We start from the raw sequence: 22348 nt of genomic DNA, 5'->3' as shown, positions 1-22348 counted from the left end.
TCCGACCAGCTATACTGAACATCTATTTTCTGCCAATCAAATCCAAGAGTGTGAAGGATGTGAAAACTAAGCCCCAGCTTCTCACTCATTATTTACGGTGACTCTAAGTCAAATCCATCCTCCCTTGTGATTCCTGGACATGACGACTGTTGTGAAAAACAAGGCAATGGAGGCTACTAGTGGTGCAGCTTGGTGGTAAGGTGCTCGCCTAGCACGTGCAATGCTTAAGATATTTTTCAGGATGTCTAAGGCATCTGTGTACTCAAAATGTGTTTTTCTATATCCCATTCCCACAAAGATCAACTGCTAAATATATCTATAGTAACATTGGTTACAATTTTATTTTTAAATCTAATTAAAATATAATTACATCATTTCCCCCTCCCACTCCATGTCTAGCCCCCTCTCTGGAGTTCATGGGGTCTTCTTCTTTAACATCAAGGAAGAGGGGGAATAAAGACTGTAAGAGCCAAAGGACCATGAAGTGTTGTGTTCTGTGAGATCTCACACCTTCTAGCTATGCGAGAGAAGCCTTCAGGCATACACACAGACATAATATTGTATACATAATAAATAAATAAATAAAAATTTCTGCTCTGCAAACATTATGTACAGAGTAGACAACAATATTGATGGATACCACTGTAGGTATCAGAGATTGTGGGTAATGTTTTACTACCACCTTTTAGATCACCATATAATGGGTGTAATGAGTTGTAATTCTGACTTGTGTTTTCTGGTGAATAATGAGGATGGTGATGGCACACCAACTAAGAGGAAGAAGTCATGTAATGCAGGGTTGATGGGTAGAACTGAGTTGTTAAAGTCCAGCAGACAGCAGAGCTTCTCAACAGGCCTGGGCCCCTCTCCTACCTTGCTGGATGAGTGCTTCAGTCGCAAGCTCCCTGCTGCCCACGTTGGCATACTCCTCATTGGGATGCTTCCTGTTGTAGTGTCGCTTAAGGGAGCCAGAGATGTTACACGAGTAGTGACAATGGGCACAGCGGAAAGGCTGGGGGAACAAGAACAGAAAAGGTGAACATTGGCAAAGAGGAGTGCCACTTCCCCAAGAGAGCCTCTGGTGAACATATGACACCAGCATGCCAGCAAATGAGCAGGCCCGAGAGACTGTCGCTGGGGAATGGCTCATCCTAGTTAGGGTTTCTCATGCTGTGATAAAATACCAAGACCAAAAGCAGCTTGGGGAGGAAATGACTTATTTCAGCTCACATGCCCTGGTCACAGTTCATCATGAAGGGAAATCAGGGCAGAAACTCAAGGTAGGAACCTAGGGGCAGGAACTGAAGCAGAGGGCATTTGAGGAGTACTGCTTACTAGTTTGCTTCCTATAGATTGCTCAGCCTGCTTTTTTATACCATTCAGGACCATCACCCAGGGGACACTGCCTCCTGTTCACCTACATCAATCAATAAAATGATCTACAGGCTTGTTCATAAGGCAATCTGGTTGGGCACTTTCTCAACTGAGGTTCCCTCTTCCCACACGACTCTAGCTTGCAAGCTGACATCAAATCCAACCAACACATCCTGCTTCCATGCAACCCCAAGTGGCCAGGAGAGGTAGGACCCAGGGACTCCATTATAGAAGCCTGCCGCCCTTAGATCATGATTTCTCTTTTTGTCTACCTCTGTCACCAAAGAAGATAAATAAAATAGCAATATGCTAACCAATCACAGTTCTAAGTGGGTGTCATTAAAAGCAGTTCCTATTACAACCGAATCACTGATACTCTTGTTCCTTCATCTAAACAACTTCTTTTAGCGACATTTCCCTGTCCATATCTGTGACAACACGCAGTGCCAGGCTGTGGGGAGGTGTAGCTGGCAAAAGCCATTGCAGCCTGACCTAGACCAGAGGAGGCACTTACAGGATAAAGTCACAGCTGAGTCCACAGCTTTGTCTGGCCTCTTGCATATTGCTTCCAGGAACTCACGAGAGGAAGGGAAGGAATGCCAATCAAGTCCCTCAGGAAGACCTTGGCATTAGCCTCGAAATAGCTATGGATCACTGCCATGTGCCTGGCTCTTTCTCACATCAAAGTGTCCTCTGTGTCACGGCACTGTGTAGTTCAGACAAAGAGTGGCAGGGATCCTGTTTGGCAGTTGGACCCATCTAGCAACACCAGCTTTCTAGCTGGGTAGGCAAGAGAAAGAAGAATACCAGCATTTTGGCCAGGCAGTAATAAAAGAAGCTCATGGGCCAGCAAGATGGCCTCAGTACTCTGGATGTTGCAGGAGGTGCCCAGATGAAGCATGTTTAACCTCACAGGTGAAACTCACCTGCAGTGGAACCTCAGACAATTAGCAAAATGTCTCTGAGCTTTTCTTCATCAGAAAACCTGAGGATAATAGCTACCTTCTTAGGCTATGCTCTGATGGAAGGGTGGAACACAAACCAACAGCTGAGACGCTGTGCTGAGAGTTCCCTACGGCTTCCTTTAGCAGAAGCTGGCACATCACTGTGTCTATTATGACCACCTTGACTATGTGACTGACAAATTCATCCATCTTTTCACCATTATTATGCAGACACACTGAAGCAGTTACAGGACTGACTGAATGTGGAGAGCACCAACCAGCAGGGGAGATGACCACTCTGATCTGAAGCATCCACAGCCTCTAGCAATGGCTTCTTCCTCCCAGGTATATATGTGCACAAGCCTTCCCAATGAGAGGCAGAGAGGATGGATGGATGGGTAAACATAAAGGAGGTCCTTGGCCTCAGTCTTCTTTCTCCTTACTGTATACCCAACCACTCCTTCAAAACAGTTTCTGTCCATGTCTTCCACTCCTCACCTTCCCACTTAGGGCTCTACAGACTCCTGGGAAAACAGTTGCCAAAGATTTGGCCAACACTGTCTTGTCAGACCCCATGTTCCACATCTATCAGATGGTGCCACCTCCCAGTATAAAAGGACATTGCATTGCTGCTATTGCCAGCTGCTACTGTTGCTGGCCTCTGCACTGACAAGACCAGATTTTTAACCCTGATGTTCAGCACTGACTCTCTCTAAGGCCCGTATGTCTTTCCACTCGGGCTGGATGTGAACATTCAGTGTGACCCCTCCTCTCTTTCCCCCAGTAGGACTATCTAGCTGCCTTCCAGTTTTCTCCACAGGGATATGCTGCAAGCATAACTCAAAGCAACTGCAGATTCATATCTTCCTACATAATCTGCTGATCAATCAGACAAAAAGCTGGCATTTACCACAGCCACTTTTACTACTCAACGACTTCTGATACCTAGCCCCAGAGTCTGTCCCTGCCCCTCTCCGCCTGCCACCCAGTGGAGAGAAGGATGCCATTCCAATTGTATTGATTTTGGCACCAGAGATTGACACCTAGAGCCTTGCACTGTTAGATAAACACTCTAACGTTAAGCAATATCTCCCTTCCAAATCCTCTTGAGAGAAATGCCATACCCCAGGAAGGCCATTCTCCCAAAGAAAGACAATGAAGCTTCAAAAAGTCCCCAGAGAACAACTACATCAAAACATCCTGGGACATAAAATATTTAGTGCTGTCCCATGCAGGGCTACATTTTTACAATCAGTCCTTTGCAGAACCCTTGTGGTTTTGACCACAGGAACCTGCAACAAAGGCAAAACTTGTAGGGGTTTCTCATCTATCAACTATACAGGGGTAAAGGGACTCCAATTCCAATAAAGGACTGGCACAAAGTTAAAAGCCACACCATATTCAAGAGCTTTCCTCTCTAAATAAGCAAACATTATGAATTTATTATTTTTGGAATGCTAGCATGTACACAGACATCAGAAAACTGAGAATTTATACTGTATACACGGGGTGGTCAGTGAGAAACAGCCGAGAAAGGGAGGAACAATCAAAGTAAGAATGGTCCTACAAACCGAATTCTGACTGTGGAGCCAAGTCCATCCTCCCTTCATGTGGCAAAGCAGATAAACGGCCACAGGAGAATATCAATGCCTTTCAGTTCCCATGCAGGCGCCTTGGAAGAATTTCTAATGAGAATAAAAATGGCAAACAGGTACGCCAAGAGGAAAGAAAAAGTACAGATGAGGCCAAAGGAGGCCCAATTCCCAAGCTACCGATTTTTAACAAGTCAATTCTTGGCATTGGGAGGCTTGGTGGAGAACTCTGCCACACCATCCCATGTAGACCAAGGCTATCAGGTTAGCATTATACAGGGAACTCAGTACTGGGCTGAGTAGATTTCTCTCAGGTGAGCTATTCTGGGACCAGAAAGATAACAATTCCCTTCCCTGGGCTCAACTCTGTTCCTTAAACCCTTTCTATCATTCCATGAAATACCCTGATGGGGTCCTCTGTCCCAAACTACATTCACAGAATGCCACCTGGACCTTTCTGACAAATCAGCCCAAGCTGCAAAGCCTTGGTAGTATCAAACTGAGAATTCTTCAGGAGCTAAGGTAGGCGAGAAGTCAGGCTGTGTTACTGATACCTCAGGCCCTAAAATTCATATCCAAAGTATCTATTTGCTGACCTCCTACTGTGAGTGAGACACTGCTCTGACCTGAAGATCCTATGATGAATGAAGGCAGCCTTGTGATTCCCTGAATATATATGAGTTTCCAAAGATTAAATGCTACCTAGGCAAACTAAATCATAAAGCTTGGTTCATACACCAGATACTCGCAAATAGCAAATGGCACTGGACCTCAAAAGCAAAGTTACTTATTCTGAGCCTTCAGAACAGAACCCCACTAAGAGTTAGGGAGACATAACTCGTGGCATCCACACAGTTCACTTGGAAAAAAAGCCTAAAGTTCTTACTGTGGTTCAAAAGAAAGGGATTAGAAAAAAAGACAGGGAGCTATCAGTCAGAGCTTCTGTTCAGTTGCTCTGGAGTTACTTAACCAGCTTTCTGAGATCTAACATCATAACCAAGTTGTGTCATCTATTTCCTGAGCTACCATATGCTAGGTAGCTGTGCTTTCGTGGATTCATTCCCATAAGCCTCTCAGTTTTATATGATGCAATGATTGTTCCCATTTCACTGATAAACAAATGGAGGCACGGAGTGATTTAGGCACTTGTCCAAAGTGTCCCAGTCTCTAGTCGGCACTGTTTTGAAGCCCCAGGAAGAGCTAATCACAAAGAAATGATTTAATTTTTTCACTGGCCATTTGGGCATCTATCTTTCTCACAGTTCTTCTGAGAGAGATTCAGGCTGGCATTCTAAGATATCATAGATAGGAGCCAGCCTAGAGCTAACCATCAATTAATGGCCATGGTAGACTTGGAAAGACTATGGCCCCTGCTGATTTTCACTATGCTGCATAAATGTGTGCTCGTGCACACACACACAGAGACACACAGACACACACACACACCAACTGTTAATGTGTGCTCTGTGGAAACAGTAATATTAGTCAACATTAGGTGTCAGGGAAGAGAGTGACAGTCCCATGTGAGCAATAAAGAATATCAATGTCTTTCTTGATGTCTGTGTAAATGCTAGCACTCCAAACATAATAACTTCGTAATATTTGCTTACTTAGCAAGGAAAGCACTAGAATATGGTATGGTTTTTAACTGTCATATACCTGTATTTGAACTGTAGACATTCTGTTCACATTTGAAACTGTTGCTCTGGAAACTGCACTGAAAGAAACAAGAGTGAGGCAGGAAGCAATCATCTTTTGCTTCAGTGGTACAGGCAAGAGACACCAAGGGCCAGAGTGAGTCAGGAAAACAAATACCCAGGCAGGACAGGGAACAGTTAGAGAGAAGGAGGAGAGAAGGCAGATGGACCCAATGGTTGAAACGGTCTGTGGGAAGAAAGAGGCTAAAAACTGTCATCCGTGTGTCTAGTTCAGATCAAGGAAGAGAAAAACACCAGGCTTACAGGGGTAAAACTAGAAAGTCTAGACCCCCGTACTATAGATGAGGGAGAGTCAAAATGTAAAACACAGAGCCTGCTGTGGTATAGGTGTGGCGCTGGGCATGGGTACTTGGAAGATGCTCTATGACTGAACGTGGTTGTGACAAGAGTTCTGTGTTACTCTGGTGACCCAGCATGATGGACAGGAAGGAGGGCTGCACAGAGGGAGCTCAGGCAGAGGAATCAGAAGCTTCTGGAGTTGTGGAGTCCAAGGTTGCCATCCTCAGCATGGGGAGACAGCAGACTCAAGTACACTGAGAACCCAATTAGAAACGGCCTCACCAGAGTCTACATCCAGACCCAGAGAAGGCAGCTCTGGTGAGCTCACTGAAGAGTTTCAGTAGCAAGGTGAAAGCAAAAGCTGAATTCAGCAAGCTGCTGAGGTGACATGGGGCAGGAATGAGTTCTGGGTCATGGGCCAATTCTTAGAAGGTGTCTATTCATGACCCACAGTGCAGGTTGGAAAAAATGTGCAACTGATTTGTAAGGCAGGGACTCCCTAAATTCGTGGATTTCTACCAGGAAAAGTCAAATTAGTACAGACAAGTCCTGCATTCTAGTGGGGGACATGGCCCCAAAGGCTCAGAGATCAAAATGTGAGCCTTCCCCTTTGAGATGGACAGCATCTAAGCAGAGGATGACAATATCAGGTGCCTCTAGTGTGGGAATCTGAAAGACTGAAGCACAATTTTATAGCCTAAGTCTGACATTCTGGATGACATAGACCTAGAAAAGAGAAGTAGAAGATAAAGCATTTATTTGATTGACATCCTGGTAAAGGCAGGAAAAGACAATGTTGCTGTAGCAACCTGTACCACGTGGACTAGTTGGTGCAAGATATGTTACTAGAAGCAGCATTATTAGACCTTCACACTATAGTGGGACCGTCACAGTGACATTATCATTGTGTACATAAATGAAGTAAAACCATGGATGAACCAGAAATTAAAAGGTGGGCTCAGATATTGAATCCACCAGAGTTATGACAACCCCAGTTTTTATTTGGGGGGGGGTGCACGCTTCCACTCTGGAATGTGTGCACATTAATTTGTATGTAGGTGCATCTGGTGTACAGGTGGAAGTCAGAGGTCAACCTCAGGTGTTACTCTTAGGAGCTACCATCTTGTTTTGTTACTCACTGGCCTGGAGGTTGCCAATTGGACTAGGCTGGCTAAGTCCCAGGGATCCACAGAGTTCCACCTCCCCACTGCTGGAATTACAAGATTATACCTCCACATCCTGCTTGGCTTTACCTTCTCCCCGTCAATTTTAATTCCCTATTAAATGGAGGAATAAACTGCTCACCTGCCAAGGTTGGAAAGAGGTCACAAAATCAGAATAGGACTGTAATTTGAGCAGTATGAAATGTAACAGGCCTTGGGACATTTGTGCTTAATCAGTTACAAAACACTGTCAGCCCTTTATATCCACAAATCCCATTTCTGGGGATTCAACCAAGGATCCAAAGTTCTTTTAAACTCTCAAAATTCCTTTAAGTTCTTAAAATATGTCTGTCCCGAGCATGTGGAGATCCTTGTAACAACTATTAAAATTATAACACTGCGCTAGGTTTGGAAAGCTAACCTGGAGACAGAGTATTTGTGATGTGCCTGGTTCACATACACAACCTGGAACATTTTACAGAAAGGACTTGAGCGCATGAAGATGCTGGTGTCTGTGGAGAACTGTGCAAACAAGCTCCTCAGTGCTGAGGCTGAACACTGCCCACGTTTGCTAAGTTGGTCATCTGAGGCTTGAAAAACCTTCTGGTAGATAGCCCTACCAACTCTCCATGAAGAGAACATTCCTTTCCTCTCCACCCTAGAAAAGACTTGCTCTTCCTATAGCAGAGAGGCCTGCCTGCAGCCTGAGGCATGCAGAGTGAGGCCTGTCCTCTCATTAAGCACCGTAATCCTCCCACCATGAACAAAGGTTCCAAGGTATCCCTCCCACATCACCCCAACATCTCTGCACACACTGATGGTGACTTATGCCTATGACACATTCCTTTAAACAGAAGTAAAAAGAGTTTGCGTTTGCTCTTTTCCTGGTGCCGGGGGTTGGACTGATGAGGCACACCACAAGCCACTCATGACACATCCATAGTGCTGGGCAGTCAGAGAAGAGCTGGTACTCTTCTGATGGTGAGAGGGTCAGACCACAGAAGTTGTTTTCAGGTCACAGCATCTTCATAGTCTATTCAGCCATCAACTAAGTTCAGTTTTTTCATGCAGGCTCCCAATTAAACATCCATTAATCTTTTGTCTAGAATCATAGTTTTTGGGTGACGAAAATATGTCTAGTGTTCAATGATGCCAAAGAAGAGAGGGTCTTGCTCTTACAGGCTCCAGGTTATACTCAGGCATCATGTGCTGACCAGGAGAACCCACTCTGCTAGGACCTCTCCACAGTGCCCAGAGAGAAATCTCAGAGCTCAAATTTGCATACAGCCAGTCCCTAGGTAGTGTTCATCTACCCCACAGTCAGCAGGGGCAAGAGAACAACTATGAGATAAGAAGAAAAGAAGAAAGGCAGGAGAAGGGAAGGGAAAAGAATAGAGAAGTTGCTCCAGTGGCTTTTTCTTGTTTTTTGGATTTTTTGTTGTTGTTTTGTGGAAGTATGGTACTATATATCAGGTTCAGGGCCAGATCCACTAAAATATACAACCAACTGAGGTAACATATCCTTTTTAATAAAATGCTTACATATGTGCATAAATAAGCTATTGCTTGCCAAAGTATTATGGTCAGAACCATAGGTGAGATTGCAGCAGGGCTAGATCCATCATGCCATCACCATGCCCACATCCTATGCCTCGTTCTCAGTATCTGAGCTACCCTGTCCCACAGAGTCTAGACTTGGATTTATGAGATGTTCTGTCACTGAGGTGAGTTCGGGAGGTAATCCCTACTGCTACAGCAACATGCTCCTTGCTCAAGCTTGGAGACCTGCACTCACAGAGCCTTCACATCATGAGGACCACTTAGGCACAGACACTGTGTGTACAATACATTGTACATACATAGTAGAGATACTGTCCATGTACTTTATTGGCCTCATAACAATCTGGAAATATTTGCTTGCCTCCTTCCTTCCTTCTTTCCTCCCTCCCTCCCACCCTCTCTTCCTTGTCATTTAGAAAGTTAACTGAATTTAAAGATGGTTATATGACATATCTAAAGTCACGCAGGAGAAGACACCTGTAAGAGCAAATGCTGACATAGATACATGTTAAGGTGACTCTAAAGTCTTTGACCAAATTTAGGTACAGCAATGAATTAAACTAAGCATGCCCAAGGAATTCAGAGAAGACATTGCCCTACACAGCCAAAACTACCTACAAGCAAGGAAAAAGAATTGTGCTAGATTAATGTAAGAGTTTAAAATACACTAAGAACAAAAAGACATTTGAAACCAGGCATGATGGGGTATAGCCTTAATACCAGCAATCAAGAAGCTGAGGCAGAAGGATCATGAGTTTGAGACGAACCTGGACTATACAATAGTTCTTGAAAACAAAACAATAACACATACACACAATCTCTGCAAAGCCTAAGAAAAAAACTCTTAACCCCATGCAGACACAAGTCTAAGCTGTGTCATTTCATCACCAGGTGTTGTAGGAAAGTTTTTAACCTTTTTATGTCTCTCTTTTCTCATCTATCAAATGGATATAACATCAGATCCTGTAAGCATGGAGTAAGATACTATAAATACAGCATACAACACATGATAAGCATTTCCTGTGTTAGCTGTCACCACCATTACTTCCAAAGTCAATACGTTATAGAAGAGATGACAGGAAAGAAATGGAAAATTAACAGCAGCAGCAAGAGAACAATTTCACAGCAGTTACACAGCTAGAACAGAGCCTTGTTTTTTGTGGCATCAGGAAAAACTAAATGTCAAGAAGACAGCCACATTTTTACCTGTTCTAGCAAAATTGTGCACGGCACAATCCATGACATCCTACTGATTTCTTCAGCTGCCTGCACCCAATCAGAAATACCAAGCCTAAGGCTACTAGGAAAGAAGCCCTTCAGAAATAGTGATGGGGGCATAGAATGCAATGGGCACAGTACAGAAGAGGGAACAGGAGCTAGGATGGGGCTGGAACATACTGACCTGTATACCTCTGCTCAAACTGTGGCTCCCTGCTGCACTCTGGGGGAAGAGAGGGCTGTTCCTCCTCTGCAGGCTTGCCTACTCCATGTCTTCCCGCAGCTCTGCCTGTACTCCTCTCCACAGTCACCCCAAACACTGGGATGATTCAGTCACATCACATCCTTTGTTACTGTCACTTTGTCCTGATCTTCATGGCCATGTCCTGGACCACACCCCTGTTTCTCATACATCATTCTCATTATAAGTTCCCCCACTTTCTCCTGCTCAGAGCTTCCTAAGAGAGAGGTGGGCAGGCACAGCCCCAGATGACTCCCTCAGAGTCTCCTGTGACAATGCCGTTATGGCATCCAGTGGGAAAGGCAAGTACAAAGCCCCAAAAGAGCTTGAGGCAGGTGCTGTGAGAGCCAGGTCCTTGGCCAAAGTGTATTGTGGTTATTTTGTGTCCTGACAAACAGGACATATATGTGACATGAAAGCTGGACTGAAACTACCTAGGGTGATGGGAGGAAATGGGAGGATGAAATAAAGGAGGCGGGGTGTGACAGAAAGGCTCCCTGTACAGTGTACACCTGTGTGACTCTCACTAATGGCTCAGATAGATATCTTTGGTGCAAACGGCCTCATCTAAAGCAACATAACACATAGCATTCCTTTTACCTGAAAATCTGCCCTTGGAATTTGAGGACCCCCCTCCCCGTTTATGTTTGCAGTGACAGAAAGGGAGATGAAGGGGACTCAGATCCACTGATGGTAGCAGAAAGAAAGCAGGCAGAGTGGCCACTAAGTCTTGCCTGTCTGGGCTGAAAAAAATAATATGCACATTTGCAGATGAGGCCCTGAAAGGAAAAGCTGCTGCAGAGGGTTCTCAGACAGTCACCAGCAAACCAGGCTTTGGCCTAGGGCCAGACTCCAAACCTCAGGCCCGCCCCCCTGGGCAGCTGGTGCACAGATCAATCAAGGCTACTGCAAATAAGTGTGACTTCAGCAACACTCTCTCCTGCTGCTGCATCAGCTGGGTGACTTCTGCAATCTTCCCACCGCACTGAACTTTTCATTTTACAGATGCCTCTGGGTTTCAGATCACAGCAATAATGTGTTATATTTCCGACAAAGGCATTTCTAACACCTGGAATACCGGTGGCCCAATCAGCCACTTCTTTCCTTTCCCTTCCCACTCCCACCTTGGTGACCTGACTCTGGACAGCCCCTGTCTGGACTGCCTGTTCATCACCAGCATGTTCCCACTGACTCCACGCTGTAGATCAGACAGGGTAAACAGTGCTGCAAAACTAGAGCAGTATTAATCATATTTTCCTATATTTCCAAAGAACACAGCTGAATGGACTAAACATGAGCCTTTGCACGGGGATCTCCTTTAATATTCCTTAACATTACACAATGATTAAACAAGGCTTATGGGGCCCAACCAAAGAAAACAACACATTTACCAATATTTGGCTCCTCTCTGCTGAAAAGCAGGCCCTTGGCACTAACCAGGGCCTGACTCACTAAAGCTAGAGCAAGGCAGTTGCAGAGCCTCTTATTCCAAATTGCTCCCACATGCTTCATCCCGTTTTAATCTCAGAGTTCTCACTACTGTGAGGAGGACAAACTCAGGGCTCAAGGCTACCCATGAAATAAGAATGAACCCAGCAACGCCCCAAAATTGAAGGTTCTTTGTGGTTCTGAGCGCTTAAAGCAGCTCAGAATCTTACTCCACCTAGAAGCCTGCCAGGATGAATCTGTCGCCCTAGAGACCTGAAGACGAGGGTTAGGAATGTGGCCTATCTGGCAGAGTGCTTGCCTGTCATGCACAGAATCCTGGCCTCCATAAGCACCACATAACTGGGCTTAGTGCCCAGCACCTGCAATCCCAGTACTTGGATGGTGGATGCAGGAGGATTGGGAGTTTAATTAAGGTCATCTTCATCTACATAATGAGTTTGAGGCCATCCAGGCCTAGGTGAGACACTGTGTAAAAAAATAGAGGTAAGATGTGCCGACATTCCCCAGAAGGTGCTGCCTGTGTGTCACAGAAGAACAAAAAGTGAACCCAATGCCTCATGCGAAAACTTACATCTTAGCATTGAAAAAAGGACTATAGCATTTGCCAGATGTCATTAGACCTACAAAAACAACAACCTGAAGGAGGTGAGACCAATGTGGCCATCTGTAAGTGTGACAGAGCAAGCATGAGGAGCAGGGATAAGCTGAGCATGGGAGGGAGGACAGGTTGATGTGACTGCACTGGTCTGCCTAGAGGAGTGGAGGCTGAGGCTAAGGGGCTCATATTGGTTGGCATTTGCAGCCATGGGGGGGGGGGTTCCCTGTTTTCCCCGTGAGTACTGCCAGAAGTGAGGGCTGATTCTGCCAACCCCACACCTACAGGTATATAGTTTTGATAGCCCACAGAATTTCAGAGAAGACAGACAAGGATGACAAGGGGGCAGAAGCAGACAGAGATGGAAAAACATGTATATTACAAAGAAAAGGACAAGGAAGGGTGGAGGTTTTCCCGGACTCTTGTTCCTAGTGAAGAGCCCTCAGAGATATTTGTCCCAAAGATATCTAAGTCACTCTTAGAATACAGAATACAGGCATGAATGAAAAATGTCATTCATTTCTTATAATGCAAGCAGATTTTGCATGGTATACGTTTTGTTGTTGCTGCTGTTGTTTTTCCTGTTTTAGCCATTCTGAAAGTTGGGTGTTCTCTACAGTGTGAAAGAGCATTATCCCACAGCAGTTGGGAGTCTTGAAGACAAGTTTATCAAGCCCAGAGTGAAAGGTTTTTCTAATGCTCCTGTCTCTTCTGAGAATTCTATGACCCAAAGTTAGCTCTACCAAGAGTCAACAACATGGCACTAACAAAACCAATTCCAGGGTAAAGATCCAAAGAGCAAGAGTCAGATCCTCATATCAATTAATAAGCACAGAGCGAGCTCTGTTTGCAAATAAGGCCAGAGACAAATTAAACAATTTAAAAGAATAAATATTTTAAAACCATGGGTACCACAAGTTCAAAGCCAGCTTACCTTGAGGCAATTAACTCATCACGATAAGTAACAGTAAATCAATCCACACTAATTGCATTTTGTGCAAGAGCTTAGAAGAATCTTTAGTGTTGGCTGGTAATCGATTTTATTCTATTATTATATTTTTGGTAATCACTGTGATGTCAAAAATGCAATATCTCCAGAGAATATACTGCATATTCTTAGATGGACAGAAATTTAATTTAACATAAAACTATCCAGTTTCCATTTTTTTCCAGAGATGCTTTAAAAAAATCTTAAATACAACAGAACTGAAAATGACACAGATGCTCTTCAGCACAGGCTTTGCAGTGGGAAGCCAGCAAATAAAGGGCCCGTGTGTCACCCAGGTCCACACCTCTCTTCTTCCTTCCACACACTTCCGCACTCATAGGAAATAGAGAAATGAGTACAGTATCAGAACCCTTACTGTCCTTCAAATTCAGAACAGAAAAGCAAAAAAGAAACTGCCACAAAACCCCACACTTTGTCCTCATCTGCTGCCCCTGAGTGGTTTCCATTGTACTTGGTAAGAGTTCTGGCTGCTAACATGTACTCAGTCAGCATTCTGTGCTTGAGTTTTGATAACTGAACATACACCCATGGGTGTACATCATCAAGGCAGTGAATGGGAAAAGGACAAAGAGGTAAAAAGTCACTGAGCTTTGAAAGCATAGAATAAAGGATAGAGTTATTATGTCACAGAGACATCGACAAAAAAACCATCTCTTGAGAACTGCAGTCCTCCTAACTCATGCCCCTTCATTCAATTCTGGGTCTTAATCTTTTGATCTATAAAACAGAGGTTTTAATACTTGCCTAGAAGAATTATCAGGTTAAAGTAAAATATGCATATAAAACACTTTAGACAGCAATGCCAGACAACTGGCCTTGTGAGGTCCCTCGGGGGTACTAGTAACTGGAATTGCTTACAAATGTTACTACTTACAAATGTTTGTCTTTCATTCTAGTTACTTGAGATTATCTCTTCACTTCCACTCCCTTCCTCACAGGGGTTAGAAGGAAAGCCAGGAATAAACTGCTTACACAGCAAGCTCCTTGGCTGACCTCATCCTAGATACTATCTTTGTCCAACTTTGCATATCTGTTCACATGTGTTCTGTGTATTCCCATGCCCTTTACCTTCTACATGCATACCTCGCTGTAGCTTGCTGTGGTCACATTACAAATGCCTTGGTCACATATTTCGCTATCAGAATGCAATAAGAGATAATGATACAGTGGCGTAGAAACTGTTTTTGCTAAAGGGAGTTGGCTCTGCAACTGGGACCTATAAGGTAACTGTAAATGTGGAATGAAACCTGATATTTCTGCCTTTGTTCCAGTCTGTGTCCTTTACTTTGGATGAAGACAAATAAATCTTTAAATGTTCTTCTTGAGATACCTTAGATTCCTAAATAAGAGGAACTTCATAGGACAGACTCTTTCCCAGAGAAGGGCAACTGTCCATGAGGGTGAGTTCACATTACAGAGCAAAGTAACCATCTCCTGAGAGGCACCCTGGCCTCTCAAGCAACAAGAACTTCTTTAACCATCATGGGCAGCACAGCCAGAACATTCAGAGAAATGGGTTAGAGAGGCCATATCTCGACTAGGATTGCTTAATTACGCAAATCATGTATGCCCCAGTTCTCCCTGCATATATAAGCCTACAATATACATCAGCACATGGAGGACGGACTTGGGCACGCTGAACCCTTTTATTTGTTCCTCTTCTGAGTAATGCTTGAATTCCCTTTGAGTTGTGGTTATCAATCAGTGGAGAACCTTCTTGCTGCATATTTCTAAAACTATGGGTTTCAAATATAATCTTAACTCCGCTGAAATAAGACTTAAAAAGATGAAGCTGGAACAGCTGTTGTGCTGGTCTTCTGAGTTCCCACAGCTCTTGGGACATAACTTTTCCCTAATACTCCATACAACGGCTATTATTTTTGATGCACATTTGGCTCTCAGAAGGCCTATGAAACTGGCAGACAGAGAACCAGACTTCAGCCCAGAAGCCTGTGCTCCTGGCACAGGGCCTGACAGAGAAGTGCCTGGTACCCAAATCATCTCATGTCCTTTGATCAAAAGACCCAGTAAAAATTGAATTCTTTAATTGTTCCTACTTTGTCTCTGAAAATTCCGATTGTTGAGTTATGATGTGATGTAATCCATATGGAAGACTTCGGAAAAGTCTGTCAATGGCAATGAGATTAGAGGTCAAGTTCTCCTTTACCTGTTACCAGTTTTGTGACAATGCCGTGGCTATGCAAATTCTCAACTGCAATAAAGCTATAGGCTCATGGCACTGATGGTCAAGGATTCAACCTCTTTTAACACATATCAAACATAAATTTGACAGTGTGTTGTCAAGGTGATAGGTCAATTCCCAACCTCAGCTATATCTAAGAGCTTTCTGGCCACAAAAAAAGGAAAGGACCAACGGCCAAGAAAGTCACACTGTGTCAGAAATGAAGGAAGCTAAATAAAGATGGGTCAGCATCCAGCCACGCTGAACAGTTTCCAAATGGTACACATTTCAAAACTGCTGATTCCAGTCTGAATTTTTCTTTGCAGACTTGCACAACTCATACATCACTTTTTTTCCCACTTATTCTCCAGAGGCCAGGAGATTCTGGGTGTCCTTGAAGCTCTAGAGAGGATGGAGCTAATGTGCAAAGTCTCTCTGGTGCTGAGCCCCATGACATGCATCAGTGTGATGACAAGCACTCGTGGACAGCAGGGATGAGAAAAGAATGGTGGGGAAATTCAGAGCATGATGACCCTTGCCAGGAAGCAGATTTGGAAAGCATGGGCCGTGGGTCCAGCAGGAAGGGAAGGGGCTGATGAGAACGGCATGACTGGATGTTCACACGAACTCCATGTGGAAGATGGGTTAGGGAGAGAGAGGCCCCAGCAGAGGGGAGCCGAATGACCAGGGAGTGAAGGGGGTCGGGGAATGTCCCTGTTCTGTTTCCGGGCTCCTGCCGTGGGTCAAGAACACACTCACCAACCACTCTGATGGGTCCCCCAGAACAGGATCAGGCTCCCTTGCTGGCCAGGAACCTTGCTGACAAAGGGCCTACCTTGCTGCAGGCAGGCTATTGAAGCAAAGCAATTCCTGCCCAACCTGTTGCCCTCAGCACTCCAACCCAGCGCCCAAACAGGCTGAGCATGGCAGATGATCTGCAATCTAAGTGCACAGGAGGCAGAGACAAGGGTCCTAGAGTAAGTTAGCAAGTCAAACTAGCAAGTTTTGGGTTCAGCACAAGATTCTGCTTTAATGTATAAAAAAGAGGATATTTGATGAAGACAATGTCAACTTTTGGTCTCTACTGATGTATGCATGTACATGAACACATATATGAAACTTAAACATATGTGCCCCATACATGTAACATGCATAGGTGTATGCTCACCACACGTCACTATAACCCTGTCTTCCTATGTACTCAGTTTTTATTCTCACCCTTCCCAACAGATGACATGTCTGTTTATTTTGCATGTATTTTTATAGAAGCTTGAAAGTAAATAAAAGAAATATAGTTTTAAATATCATTTTAAATCTTCCTTTTGCGGTTTCTTATACAGATTAAATATCTTTCTATAGAAATGAGCAGAGAGATATTTTTGACTCCTTCAAAGGAGCTATAGATATTCTGCTGTTGTTTGCTGATTTTTTTTTAACTTACCCCTATGTTACATATTTCTGTTAAATAATCCTACAGTTACGGCTCATATATCTGGAAGGATCTATGCAGTAGACGAATTCTTACAAGTGACAATTTTACATCATCTGTCACGCACTTGTAACAGAGTCTGCTATACTCATCTCCTTGGGGCACACACCACTTTCGCTCCTGTCAACAGCATATGAACACGGTTATTCCCTCTTGGCCTGAAATGAAGTGTGCACTTGAACTCTGATGTTTACTGATGTAAGTGAAAAATGATCTCACCAGGGTTTTGCTGATTTTTTTTTAATCTATGAAGTTGAACATTTTATCAAGTACCCAAGCTAGTCCCTTATTTGTGGCCAATTCTTTTTACACACTTGCCTATGAGGAAATTCTCCATAAAATAATAGATAAATAAAAATATTATATGAAAATGACTCTAGCTGCTCAGCATTTTCCTTGAGTTTTAAAGTTATCTTGAAATTCCCTTCTCAGGCTTTGATACTCGAAAGCCTGCTAAGAGAAAGCTCAGTCTCCTTGGATGAGTGAGCTAATCAGTCAAGCTAGGAAATAGTCCAGGGAAAGACAGAGAAAGGCTCATCTCAGCTACATTGGCAGATCTGAGCAGCCATTTTTTTTTTTTTTTTTTTTTTTTGGTTTTTCGAGACAGGGTTTCTCTGTGGCTTTGGAGCCTGTCCTGGAACTAGCTCTGTAGACCAGGCTGGTCTCGAACTCACAGAGATCCGCCTACCTCTGCCTCCCGAGTGCTGGGATTAAAGGCGTGCGCCACCATCGCCCGGCTATTTGTATATGTGTCTGTGACTCCTGCCTAACTTGACTTCCCTAGGAGAGTCATCTAATCACCTCCTTTCCTGTTCCCTTCACTCCTCGCTCCTGCTCCTCCTCTACTTGTTTCCTGCACACCTACAGTGGGAGCACCCTCCACATCCCCACGTCTCCCATGATAAGAAAACACTGCACAACCACATTTCAGAGCTGGAAATCGGACTCAGCTTCACAGGATGCAGGACTCAAGGGAATCAAGCATCTAGTCCTCAAACTTGGTATGTAATGATAGCCATAATACCACTAAAATGAAGCATCATCTTCTTTAGGTGAAAAGACAAGATTTCTTTTAAAAATGGTCTATTCAAGCTACAATAACAATCTGCCTGGAAACACATAATCACCGGTCTAACAGTGACATGAATGCCATGGAACTAACCAACTTTACTGATTATATTATTTAAGCTAGGCATTGCACAGCCAGACACAAAGACCCAGCCCATTATTTAAACCCTACTGCTCAGGGGCTGCTCATCACATCCAGGTATCTTCTCTAGCACTCCTCTAAGGTCAAGTGTTAACACTGTGGGAAGTAGAGGAAGCCCTGAGCAAATATGTAGGAAGTAGATAACCTGAATGAAGGGGTATTGTTGACATGAATACAGCCATTCAAGGACCCCAGTGTCCCAGACCCATAGGAATAGCAAAGCCTTCCCCAGGTCAGGCTCAGAGAAATGGCAAAGCCTTCCCCTGGCCTTGTGGATGCTGACAGTGTATACAGAGAATATGGACTGCAGTTTCCTCTTCCAGGATGTTTACAGCCCGAGAGTGCTCCCCTACACACTCAGATTAGCTAACCCTGACTCCTTGTTCAGTTCAGCTGCATATAATAAACACATTATGTTTCTGACGGCTGGAGTCTCACCACAGCATGCACCCCTTTTCTGCATAGGTGCCTGTTTCTTCATTTCCTCTTTCCCTGGTTAGGTCAGTCCCTAATCCCTGCAAGGTTGAGGCATACTGTGCCCTTGGGAATGCATTTTGATTGCAGCCACTATCTGTGATTTCTTGGTGATGTGCTGAGCTTGGCTCTGAACTTTATCACCCACTAGATTTTAGGAGACAGAAAATGCTTCCTGCATGAAGATGCCCATTGTGTGGCTATTTATAACAGCCCAAACTGGGAACGACCGAAGGACTCAGTGATGAGGGGCAAGACCAAAGAAAGCATGGCTTCAGTACTTGTGCAGCAGTCACGGGAGTTTGCAAATCTATTTTCATGAAGTGTGAAATGACTGAAAACGCTGAAGGGAAAGGCAATGCTTCTAACTGCAGAGAGGGTCTTGACCCTGCCTTCAACTAGGAGGGTCCTCTACCCTGCATTCAGCTGTGACTCAGAAGGGGTGCAATTTGAGCAAATCACCAAGCCTGTCAGCTATGTCATGGAACCCAACAAAGCTTTATCAGTGGTCAAGCTGATGCAGTGATTTCCATTAAAAAAAAAAAACTCATTTACTGTTGGACTGCAAGCTCATCTTTTAAGAAAATGCATCAAAAGCATTCTAGATTCTATGAAGAAAGGAATTTACAAGCATTTTCAAATCTTATCTAGTGAACACTAAATAAATACATAAATAGAAAATATGCCATTTTAAAAAAAAACAAGCCAGGGATCTGCCTTATGTCAGTGTTTCCTGTCACAAGTCACATATTGTAAGTTATGAAATCTACTCAGGAAAAGCAAACTGTTTTTATTTTGCAAACTGACTGCACGAGTTCATTATTATCTGCCTGAGGATCCCAGGCCAAACACAACCCTGGTGAAGACGACAAACGTTGGCAGGGCTGGTGGGTGAAATGCCTTTGCATACTGTGCATTTTCTGGCCTCTGTTGGAAAGCTCCTCCACGAGCAGATATGAGAGGAAAAAATGTGGGAGAATGTGATTGGCAGAACAGTAACCCCCTCCACAAGACACCCACATCCTAATCCATTAAACTGTTTAAAAGGAATTAAGGCTGCAGGATTAGGCTGGGATTCGCTCAGAGGTAAGAGTGCTTTCCTAGCATGTATGAGGCCTGGGTCTATCTCTGTCACTAAAGAAAACACAGTAACAAACAAAAACTAAAGGACGGGAATTAAGAGACAGGCTACCAATCGCCTGAACATAGGCTAAGGACTTTGTTTGGGTTATATGAGTGTTGTCACAAAGACCTTTAAACATTTTATTATTTAAGCAAGGGGTCATGCATCCCAAGCTGGTCTTGAACTTGTTACATAGTCAAAGTTGACCTTGAATTCTAATCTTCTTGTGTCCAACTCTTGAGAGCTGGGATCACAAACATGCACCACCATTTCAGATTTACATGGGGAAGACTAAAACAGAAAGTATGCTAGGCAAGCACTCTGCCCCCTGCCACATCTCCAGCACACACAGGTATGTACACGCATGAGTGCGTGTGGTGTCTGTTCACATGTTTGTATACCCCTGCACATGTGGCCATGAGGGCATGTGAAGAGCAGAGGCTAATTAATGTCAGTCAGGTAGTCTTCAATCTCCATCTTCTGTTCTGAGAGAGGGTTTCTGACGGAACTCAGAGCTCTCTGACTCAGCTAGGCTGAACAGGCAGTTATCTGCCATCTCCATCTCCACAGTTCTGGGGTTACAGACATGCACCATTGTACCCAGATTTTCATATGAGTACTGAGAAGAAAACTCAGATCTTCATGCTCATTCCACAAGGACTTTACCAACAGCCATCTCTCCAATATCACCTCAGCCCCAGTCCCAAAAGGATCTTTAAAAGTCAAAGGGGAGAGTCTGAGCAGAAGAAATAAAGGGACATGCCATGCTGCTGGCCTTGAAATAGAAAGACTACAAGCCAGGAACTGCAAGGGATCCCAGCAGTGGAGAAAGACAAGGGCATGGGCTGGAACACTGGCCTTGCCAACATTCTCTTTGGCTCTTAGTGGAGGCCGTGCCAGACTTCTGAACTATACAATTATAAAATATGTATGTTGTTTCAACACAACTTGGTGGTAATCCATTTTAGCAAGAGGAAACCAACACAGGGGTGAGAGGGAGAAGACGCAAGAGTAATTGCTATCTGGATGATTGTGGCTGGTGTGGAACAATTTCATGCTGCTTTATGAGGTAACTGAGAAACCTCACTTAGGCAAACTGGCATAGGAAAGTTACAGGGTGAGATACCACGGCTGGCTGTGGTGTTTCTCAACCTATGTGAGCTTCTCAGCTATGGTACTACTTGATAAAGTGGATCTCAAATCTACTGGTAGCCTGAGGAGGACCAGCCATGGCCCAGGGACCATCTCAGTGCAGCAACAGCAGGCCCTGCACTGGATGCCAAGGACATGGCAGAGGAAAGAGGTGGTAACGACCTGTGCAGATGTTTAACAGGATGAATCCCACATTCACCCCCACACTCCTACAGCACAGTTCAATCGTGGAAAACTAGGATTTAGTTCAGGGTCAGCTGAAAACCAAGGGTGAATGCAAAGCCCACTGAGACTGGAGCCGCGAGAAGAACTACCCTCACTGGGCCTAACTTCTCACCTACAAATATAGAAGCTGGTTGCTTTGATGCACTGTTCTCTACCAAGGCAAATGCACTACTAAAAGTGTCATCTACTGATGAAACACGTTTGTGTACTGTGAGACTTGAAGTCCCCCCCTTTTTTGTTCATTCGTTCATTTTGTTTTTTAGGACAGGGTTTCGCTGTAGCTTTGGAGCCTGTTCTGGAACTACCTCTTGTAGACCTGGCTGGCCTCAAACTCACAGAGATCCGCCTGCCTCTGACTCCCGAGTACTGGGATTAAAGGCGTGTGCCATCACCACCCAGCCTGAAGTCCCCCGTTTCAATTATATAAAAAATAGGCATAAAATTGAAAACCTAACAGATTCAGTCATGTACTGCTCCAGGTATGTTCCACCTCAGCAGCTCGTGCTCACTGCAGACCCCAGGATCAACTACCTGACAACAGTTTGCATGACTGTAGTTTTTCCAGTTCCTCCCTTCTCTCCTTCTCCCCAAACACTGAGAAGATAAAGCGTGAGAGCATGGAACAGTGGGAGGATGTGGCCTATGTTCTGGCTGCTTCGCTTTCTGGATGATAAAAGTGCATTCAATACATGCGGAGTCTTTACCGAGTTCAATCACATGAAGAGATGTCCTAAGAACCCTCACAAGCTGTTCTGAGCCCAGGATGAGCTTGCTGCTTGGGAAGGTCCTCTCACCTCACAAATGACAGACACAGCCTGTCAACGTGAGTATAGCATTTAAGATCACAATATGCTACAGAAAAGACCACAGCTGATCAGATAAACTGTGAGGTGAGGTTCTTTCTGTGATACACAGGGACAGCAGTATGTACCGTGGGGAGGTCCGAGGTGACAGGCACAGGCACTGAGAGCCGTAAGTGTGGGGACCAACATCCCTTCCATATTAGATAAGTCTATGGAATTTCACAGTAGGAATTTTCAGAAAAACATTTCAGAACGAAATAGTCTGACATCTTAAAGATTCCATTAACCTGTGTACATACCAACAAAAGTAACAATGTCAAGAGTCGAGTTGCCTTAAGTGATATGCAGAGTTCTGATTGAAAAACATATTGGGTCATCTTACTTCCTCGCCATAATTACATGAGAGACTGGCTAAGTGCATACTACCAAACACATTAAAGAAACATCACTCAAAACTATTAGGAAAGCATAGAGAGACTGCATTATCCTCCAACCCCTGCCACACACTAGGCACTGCAGAGGGTACATCAGAGCACTCTGCCACCCAT

General features: G+C 44.3%; 1 protein-coding gene across 3 annotated transcripts in view; it reads right to left on the bottom strand.

Annotated features, from left to right (window-relative positions):
• The window catches only part of Zfat (zinc finger and AT-hook domain containing), a 162333-nt gene that overhangs the window by 29529 nt on the left and 110456 nt on the right, over nt 1-22348 (bottom strand). For all 3 annotated transcript variants that reach the window (XM_041672577.1, XM_041672579.1, XM_041672578.1), the window contains exon 12: nt 874-1012. In XM_041672577.1, the coding sequence (XP_041528511.1) occupies nt 874-1012 (139 nt within the window). The remainder of the gene's footprint in view (nt 1-873; nt 1013-22348) is intronic.

This window comes from Microtus oregoni, unplaced genomic scaffold (assembly GCF_018167655.1).
Source record: "Microtus oregoni isolate MIOR12 unplaced genomic scaffold, Mior012 000022F_ref0000154, whole genome shotgun sequence".
Taxonomy (NCBI): domain Eukaryota; kingdom Metazoa; phylum Chordata; class Mammalia; order Rodentia; family Cricetidae; genus Microtus; species Microtus oregoni.
This window is presented reverse-complemented; position numbering and strand designations above follow the sequence as displayed.